This window comes from Cyrtonyx montezumae, unplaced genomic scaffold, assembly GCF_038088225.1.
Source record: "Cyrtonyx montezumae isolate F1298 unplaced genomic scaffold, pur_monq_1.0 scaffold_3, whole genome shotgun sequence".
NCBI lineage: Eukaryota > Metazoa > Chordata > Aves > Galliformes > Odontophoridae > Cyrtonyx > Cyrtonyx montezumae.
In genome coordinates, this window is record NW_027072034.1 from 88,619,818 (window position 1) to 88,629,298 (window position 9,481).

The 9,481-nt window shown below is 33.4% G+C and overlaps 1 protein-coding gene across 4 annotated transcripts in view; it reads left to right on the forward strand.

The window, feature by feature from the left end:
* Window positions 1-9,218, forward strand: part of VWF (von Willebrand factor) — a 115,122-nt gene extending 105,904 nt beyond the window's left edge. For 2 of the 4 annotated variants that reach the window (XM_065742304.1, XM_065742306.1), the window contains 5 exons: window positions 1,637-1,735; window positions 2,601-2,729; window positions 4,576-4,615; window positions 6,929-7,026; window positions 8,876-9,218. In XM_065742304.1, the coding sequence (XP_065598376.1) occupies window positions 1,637-1,735; window positions 2,601-2,729; window positions 4,576-4,615; window positions 6,929-7,026; window positions 8,876-9,064 (555 nt within the window). In that variant the 3' untranslated portion in view covers window positions 9,065-9,218. Of the gene's footprint in view, window positions 1-1,369; window positions 1,537-1,636; window positions 1,736-2,600; window positions 2,730-4,575; window positions 4,616-6,928; window positions 7,027-8,875 lie in introns of those variants that run through there. The other 2 variants (XM_065742307.1, XM_065742308.1) reach the window with 2 other exon arrangements.
* Window positions 9,219-9,481: the final 263 nt, after the last annotated feature.

A 9,481-nucleotide genomic window follows, 5' to 3' on the forward strand; every position in this document is an offset into this window, starting at 1 on the left:
TATGTTTTTCTGGACCTTAATATTATCACTTGTATAACATTTGATTTTAGACTCATAGTCCTGAAGAGAAAGTTAATGGCAAATACTGGTGTATCTGTCTTTCACAAAATATAACCTGACATAAATATAAATGACATAGATATAAATGAAAAAAGTAACCAAAGTATATTAGAATGAATCTGTGACCAGTAACATGCGTGTACTTGTATGTTGTTATTATTATTATTACACAAACATGCACAAATAAGAATTCATCCTTTTCAGTGTTAGCTGTAGAAATTAAAGGTAAAAGAATCTATAAAACACATGGTAAAAACAGGCGGGGAAACACTGAATTCTTGCATCTTTTGACATCCATATAATTTCCAAACAGCCTTCCCACAACCTGACTCAAAAATTCAGACTAAACAAACAACAAAAATAAATACTAAACAATGAGCTATTTCCTGTTGGGATATTAAACATTACGAAATTGTGTATCACAGCTACTTAAAGTAGATTACAGGTCTAGAGTTGTGTGTCCCATTTTAGCTATGGTAATGATACTGAAACCTGAGGGAAACCAAATTCATTTAGATCAAATTAATGGAATATTTATCATTCTAAGGGAGTGGAATTTACCCACACACTTTGGATCCTTCCTGTCTCAGTCACTAATTTTGTAATATACCTAGATTAAAAGCAATTCCTTCGTAATGGACAAAATCATGTGGTAGAATACATATTGTTTTAGGATGAACCTACTTTTTACAGTATATTAAGAAAGTTAATACACTGGTCATTGAAGTACAGCCAACTGTAGCATATTCTGTTCTTCAGGGTCCATGCATTTTCTGTTTATGCTATTTTTCAGACTCCATTATTTCTTTCTTCTCTCCTTTTTCATTTTCTGATACTGAACCTCTCTGATACTCTTTTTCTTTTAATAGTTCATCATTTCCGTCTTAGCTTTATTCTTCCATTTCCCTATCCAGTGTTTACTGGTTTTCTAGTCCTCACAGTTTAACATATAAACTTACTTTTCTAATTTTCATGAATCTTACAGAGAAAAATATACATTAGCATTATGGAAAAGTTTCTACCTACCACAGATATGAATTCTGTGCACCCCAGAATACTTTAATGAATTTTTTGTTTCCTCCTATTTTCACTTCTTGTTTAGTGAACCTTATAACTGTTCTAGTCACAGAATATTGAACTTAGTGGACACAGAAGACTTTTCAATTGGAAATAAATTTATTTCCATATTTATTATAAATCAGTACAAGTATTGACTTTATAAAACAAAATATAATTAGCTAGATTGAGCTAGTATAGACCTACTGTTAAAAATAAAAACTTCAGTAATATTTACTTACAATTTCTTCAGCTACTGAATTCTACCCTCGCCTAACCCTTTTCCTCCAAGAAAACACCTTCTAGAAAAAAAAACTAGGAAGCATGCTTAGGAAAACAACAAAGACAACAAAAATGAACAAACAAAACAACTAGCAAGCAAACAGAAAAAAGTTCACAAAAAAAACCCAAACAAGCAGAAAAAAAAACACTGACAAACGGACGACCAAAAAAAAAAAAAAAAACCAAACCACCAACCAAAAATGAGAAACAATTCCATGTGAAGTTATTTACCTTCTAGAATTACAGAAGGCAGGAAATCCCTGGCTCTTGCTGTGGAAAATGTGTGCCAACTTCATGTGGAATCAGACTGAGAGATGGAAGGTTTCAATACCTTCAGGTAAGTTCAAAAAGCACTATTATTTAGAAGTAAATATATATGTAGCACAGACTTCTGGTAGCTCAAAGGAAATTTTGCTTCTATTTTTATTAGGCAGCAAGGCATTACCTTTTATATCACAGAATATTTTCTAATGGAAGTTTTTTTTTGTTGTTGCTCATAGAAGAAAACGGAGAATTCACAACAATAGAGGAACAATCATAATAAGTCTAAATTTTGAATATTATTAAAGAACTTTAACTTGAATAGATACTCAAATAGCTTACCTAGTGGAAACTTAAAGCCTCCTTTGAAAGGCAGGTCAATAACCAAAGCTGAAAATGTGAATCTCAAAAAAATTTGATACTCCTTTCTTAATCAGGAGTAGATATTTTTCTACTAAAAAAACTGTCATCTTGTTGCAAGGAACAGCATTCAAAAGCTACTTTTATTCCACTTCTAATCTAAGTTTTATATAAGAGAGAGTTTCTTGGATATTTTTATGTATTTCACTGAAGGAGATCCCCACTCAGCCAGCAGTTATATGTATGCATATATATGTATATTTAAAACACAATTTGTTTCTCACTTTTTCTCACAATTTTTGTTTCTCACAAGTTTATCCTTTAAGTTAATGAAAATTTTTTTCCAGGATAAGAGTCGAATTTGTCAGTCTTCACCAAACTGTTTTCTGTACTTGTTTTGAGAAGAAATAATTATTTTTAGAAAACTACAGTTTACTGGAGATTGCCGTGTTTTATGAGCTTCCCCGCCATATTATATTATTTGAATATTATTAAAGGAATAATCAGGTTGTAGAGTATCCTGAAAACTTACTGTCCTGTGCCCTGTCCTGTAAAAAGCTAACAGCTCTAAATCTTTCCAGCCAAATGAATCACTTCAGGATGGCTGCGATAGTCACTCCTGTAAAATAAATGAGAAAGGGGAATTTATCTGGGAAAGGAGAATCACTGGCTGTCCTCCATTTGATTCCAGAAGATGTTTGGCTGAAGGTGTAAGTAGTGAAATTAGTCCTGTTTCTACGTTTCCTAATAGCTTTTGTCATGTTTATTATTCTGTATATAAGCACCTTACGTGCATAAGGGATAGGAAAATTCAATTCTCTCTCTGTACCTTTGCTAAACTGGATTTGAACTGTCTTTGAAATTCAGAAAATCATAATTTCCTTTATTTTAAAATAAATGCTAGTTTTATGTGAGAGTCTACTGCAAAAGAGATGCATATGAGAAAAAAAAACATATGAGGTGTCAAATTAAGCATTAAACCCAAGAAGTTAATTAAACCCAAGTTAATTAAACCCAAATTAAGTTAATTAAACCCAAATTAAGCATTAAACCCATCATTTGGATAATATTTTCAGTTCAGTATGCTGAGTTTGAATAATTGTGCATAACAAGAAAAAATCAATGTGGATTTTTTTGCTCATGATAATGTACATTAAATGCTAAGGCATTTTTTCTCTACTCTCCTAAATGATTAGAGAATGGAAGTTTTACTCATGCTCGTGGAAGAGCTCAAGTCTAGGCACTTGCTGTGCTTTGTTTTAATGGTGTAATAAAAACCTTACTTGCACAGTCCAAGAAAGGGTGTTGCACATGCTGTTCTATTTTTGCTTAGCTAGCATCATTCAGATACGACATTAACCTGGTCCCATTTCTTCATCATGACAGGAATTTGGAAACTTTTAATAATGCTCATGCCCAGACTTTACTCAACATACACATCATGGAAAAAGAATCAATGTGTTCAAAGCAGAAAAAATAAAGCTTCCATAGTGCATTTTACATTTTGTGAAGTCACCGCAATACAAACCTAAGTTTTCTATAATGCTGGATTATGTTGCAAGCGTGATATTATCACCACATTCAGAATGTCCTAATCATAAATCAATGGAGAATAGTTTTTAACATAAAAATTCCCAAATTGCATTTATTCTCCTCATCTGAAAAAAAAAACAAAAAAAACCCCAACCAACCAACCAAGAAAACAATCAAACAAAAAAACCACTATTTCATCTATAAAATTAGTGGGCTTTTGTCTTGTTCTAGTAAGTTTAGTGCTTTTGTTGTTGTTTTTAACAAAATATCCTTCAAAGTTTTGTGTGTAAGTTCAGGTGTTCAGTGCAACACCTGAATGTTCTGGCATCACCCTGCAGTATAAATATTCTTATTTTTTCCTTTCAAAATATGCTTTTACTATTTTTTCCCAAATATTCATATTTCTGAGCATTAATTTCTACATAATATTACTGAAATATATATATATATGTATTTCTGGCTTCTATAAGTTATTTGACAGGTGATATTTTATGTTGATTACCCTGTACATTTTCAGCTATTATGAAATAGACTATATAAAAACATTTTCCCCTCTCCTACACCTCTCACCTGCAAACAAACAAACAAGAAATAAACGAACCAAAATATGTGACCAAATATTGTGACCAAAAAAATAAAAAATCAGGAGGAACCATTTAGCAGTGTTTATTATTAGCAGTCTTTGAGAGAAGATTTAAATATTCTACGGTTTTTTGGTTCCTAGAATTTGACCTGTATTCAACATCTTTACTTAATAAAAATCAGAAAACCTTCTACTTTTAGCTAAAGTGAAAGCAATATTTTAAAATGTTGAAATGGTTAAAATAGTCAATTTTTCACCAATCTATTATCAACAAATGTAATCATGTTCAACACCTTTAAGCAGAATAAAGTGAGATTCATTGTTACTATATAAATAGAATTCTCTTGCCTAATGTACTGTTTCCAACATCATTTTTTAGACTTTCTGAAGAACAAATGTGTATCAGTAGTGTAAAAATGTTTATATTTTTGTTGTTCTAGGGGAGAATTGCAAAACTAGGCAATACCTGCTGTGACACATGTAAGTAAATAATCCAAAAGTCTTGTTTGGAATTTGCCGAAAACATAAGCTATTGGTTTAGAAAAGCTAAGAAATGTAGTCATGTCTGTACCCTTATGGATACTGCTGTCATGTTTTTTCCTCTAGAACATGTTTTTGACAGTATTCACAAGCACATTGAGAGAAACATATACTCTCTGCATTTCAATATGTACCACTTGTTAATTATGAGTGTTATATTGTTTATCTGAAGAGAGCAGGAACAGTTAAAACTATGCAGGTTGATGTCACATAAAATGAGACTGAGTTAAATACTTCATGAATAATGGACTAAAAATATATTTAGCAGAATGAGCTGGTGTACGAAAAGTTATTATAATAGTTTTACAGCCATTGCTTAATTAGATTTTTATCAAATGGCATAAGTCTTCAAGTAAGGAATGCTGAAAATTAACTACTCATAAAGATACTTTTTAAAGGATTTAGAAGATGTGAAGGTTGAACAGGTTTTCTTGAGAATGCCTATCACTGGAATTGTGTAAAGAAGAATGCCTCTTCTGAAAGGTCACAACACAATAAATATGTTTATTTAATGGTTATAGTAATTCAAAAGCTCCTTGCAATAGCAAAATCAACTTAAGTGAAACTTTGCATACCTGAAAAAAAAAGCATGTTACTAATTGGACAAATAATTTATTCTCTCAAGTTCAAATAATAGTTTACAGCAAAGAACCAATTTCCCTTTGTATGGCTCGGTAATTTAGCTTGGAACAATATGCCAGGTTGTTCCAGGTTTAAAATGTTTCAGAGAATGTAATTGAATAGGCTTATTTTCTCATTACGTTTTTGCGTTAGTAGTAATGAACTTTATTATTTGCAAAGGATATTACTTGTTTTCCTTCTTCTCTTCTATCTCTGCTTACCTCTTTTCTCACCTGATCTCAATTTGTCTTTCTACGTTACAAGCAGCAGCCTTTGGAAAGGAGTTAGTCTATAAAAAAGTAAAGAAGAAAACTAAAGTAACTCGAGAACAACTCAATAAGTCAAGATTAAAAGGTCAATGAAGCTAATAATTATTTTCAGCACACACAAGGTGTATTTCTCCTCTGTGGATAAGTTTGAAATGAAGTGAAATTAATAAATCTTTAAAAGAGAATTTGCAACTCCAGTAACCGTGGAAGTCTGGAGATTTATTTATTTATTTATTTATTTATTGCTGCTCCCTACATGCTCTTAGATTATTGTCTTATTTCTTGTATGATAGGAGCGTATAATAAATCAGGGAGAACACTGAGAGCAAAAAGTACTAAAAAAAAAAAGTATCACTGTGGTTAAGTGGCAAAATTCCTACTGATCAAAAATTAGATTTTTCAGAAATAGTTCAGTAATCGTTCTGTTTTTTTTTTCCCCCTTCAGATTAGTTTCCTGCAAAATACACCCCGCGATGACTATTAAATATTGAAAACTCTAACAGATTGAAAAAGGCAAGATTGTGTGAGCTGCATGTCCCCAACTCTAGGCAATAGTGATGCATATATCCTAAGAGGCACATATACACAAACACGTGCACATTCTCAGTACCCTGGCATCACAAGCAAGCCCCAGTCTCATCCTAATCCCCTCTCTGGCTGCAAGATGAAGGTCCTGAATGGCCATAGGTACTCACTCTCTGGTAACTGTCATCGCAACCTTGCAAAATTAGACTCAGATACTGCGACCTGTGGTCCAAGTGATGATGCTTAAGCCTCCATACTAGATATATGCGCAGACTAGAGAGTCTATCATCCCTAGAAATATCCTAGTGAGTCTTGTAGAACCTAGGCAGTACTTCCCTAGCATACCATAATAGGTCCTGCCAACTCTGAGGTGACTCAGCTCAGTTTATAACGTTATTTGGAGAGGTGCTCCCATTGACATATCTATTGACATATATCCCATTGACATATCCCATTGACATAACAGGCATAATCCCAAGTGAATGGAGTCTCTCTCGGGACAGTTCCAAGTGTAGCCAAGCCAGGGTTTTTTAGCTGATTAAGTTGCTGGGTTTCTGGGATGTGTCATGATTCCTTTGCATCTGCTTGCTCAATGTAGTGCTGAACTATCTTTTAAAACTGTGAAACTTAACAGAAGCCACCAGAGAAAAGGCAAATGTTAGTTGGTAAAAGAATTTTAAAACAAAAAATATAATTGAAAAGAAATATCAGAAAAACCCAGTTCTTCTGTGGAATTTTAGAAATCAATGCTTTATCACCGTAGTGGAATACATTCATCCAGAAATAATTGCCAACCAGCATTTTCATACACCACTGGTATTTTTTTTTAACTTGATAGGTGTGGAAGAGGAATGTCGACCAGTAAGTAACAGACTGCAGTATAAGAGCATCAATGGATGTGTGGGTGAAAAGGATGTGCCTATTTCTCATTGTGAGGTAAAAAATAAAACCATTTCCCTCCTTTGCCAAAATATGCACCTTACCTTGCCCATTTTTTCTCTTACGCAAAGGGAACTTTTGGCTCCACCACGGCCTCACTTTATAGAGCAACAGTTTTTGTTTTTTTCTCCTCAATTGTTCATTCAGACAATGAAAACATCTTTGACACTTCCTAAAGTGACTAATCTTTGACTACTTCCTAAAGTAATATGGTGATGTTGAATTTTCTGTATTTGAGACAGTTTGAAAAAGAGAAACAAAATCTAAGGTATAAGGGCTCAGTTCACAGTTCTTTGCTTCCTTGAGAAATGAACATCTCTGAAGAGGCTTACTTAAGATTTTCTAGAAGAGAATTTTCATCTTAGTATTACTGAGACTGATATTCAGATTTGAGACTAAAGTTAAGGACATATATCCGTTTTTAGGATCTGAGTTTGTCTTATAAGTGCATAAATAGGCATTTAGATGCATGACAATTTAAACAGGCAATTAAACTTAAGTGCTATGATTTGACTTCTGAGCTCAGTAAGCTCCGTGACTTATCTGTTACATACCAGGCTGTTGTGTTCTACATGTCTTGTGTGTTACCATGCTTGGATTAGACAAATATTATTATAAGGAATTTTTCTGCCCATCACTACTTGCAACTTGTAGAGTATTTCACACAGGACCATAGCATCACTTCCAAATATTTCTTTCTGTCTGAGTCTGGGAAACAAAGAAAGTATTCTCTTAACTGACTGGTTTGTAGCAGAAAAATTGCTCAGTTTGATAATCATGCTTCATACAAGAACTACATGTGAACAAGCTATTATGTACACGGATGGCTGCCAAGAAGTTGATTTGCCCCCAGCCTTTAAGGCTGATCTTCAGCTGATCCACTAGGCAAAATGAATCTTCAAATGTCCCATGACTACTTGAAAAAATGGGAACAGGGCATTAAGGGCAAACATAGCCAGCCTTTTCAATCTAGTGAAGGGCCTTAATTTTCAATACAAATCAATGCAAATGGAAGCTTTATACAACCGTTAATTTTCATTGAAAACAAAAACAACGAAACAAAAACAAAAATAACTTTGCTTTCTCTCTTTTCCTGTCCGCAACAAATAGTTTTTATCCAGCAAAATTACAGATTTTATTTTGTGTCTGGGCAAATCATGAGTTAATACTCATGCTACAGATTTTAGTTTCTAATCTCTTCTCTCATATTGTTATCCATACCTTTTCATTAATCTCAGAAATAAGAGTACAGAGAAACAAAAAGAAAAGGACTTTGATAGAGTTTGGTGTTGGTACTTATTTTTTCATCATGAAAGCGTATGTTGAAACTGTTGACAGGTAAGTGCAAATTAGGAAAGTGATAAGACAGGAAGAATAAGGGGAAACAACAACCAGAATGACAACAATGTGTTTACTTTGCACTTAGAGCAAGAAGAAATATGGCACAGAAATAACTGTAAAATTGAAGAGATCGTGCCATGGCATTTTCTGAATGTAGTTCTCAAGCATACAGCTGAGGTACTAATAGAAAAATATTTTTTAACTACGATTTTTGGTGTGCTTAGAAGCCAACTCCTCAACCCGGGAAATTATGTGTTTTTTTATGAAACAAATCTTTTTTATTTTTTATTTATTTACATTTTTTCTCCGCCATGACTAGTTCGTTTACCATTTCTTTGATGTGCTTGTGGTTGTGAGACTCTGGAATCAGATACCCATTTCTAAGTTCATTTTTTTGCAGCAGATCACTGAACTCGAGAATATGTATGTTTTGAAAGAAGAGGCAGGATTCTGATTTCACTGAGCTCTGGCACTATTCAACCTTGGTATCTCTTTTTCTTCTTAGGGCAGATGTAGAAGCAATACAAGATACTCCAGTCAGACAGAGAAATGGGAAGACATGTGCAGCTGCTGTACAGCCATAGCAACAACCATAGTTACGATCCCACTCCATTGTCCAAATGGCACGGTGGTACAACATTACATCCCTTCTGCCTCTCAGTGTGAATGCAGCTTGCGGAAGTGTACAGAGTGAATATTCTGAAAAAGCTCAGTGACTTCATCTTGAGTTTTATGATGAAGAACTTCACAAAGCAAGCCTTATTTCCTTTCTGTAGCCAATCTTAACCAGTAGAATTCTAATTAATTGTATCAACTTTGCAAACAATAAACCATATTAGCACAACAGAGTAGTATTTTCTGACTGTTATTGCTGTAGAAGCGTTGCATTGTTCATTCATATTCATATAGAAAGTTATTCTTAATATTAGAAGAAAACATCACAGTAAATGAAACAGTTGCTTCTACCCAAAAAACATATCCCAAAGCATTCACTTTGGAGACATTATCTTTCCCCACTTTAGACCTTAGCCACATAGTAAACATTACCTTAATAACACATAGTAAACATTACCTTAATTAAGAGCAAAATGCTCTTAATGCTCTTAATTTT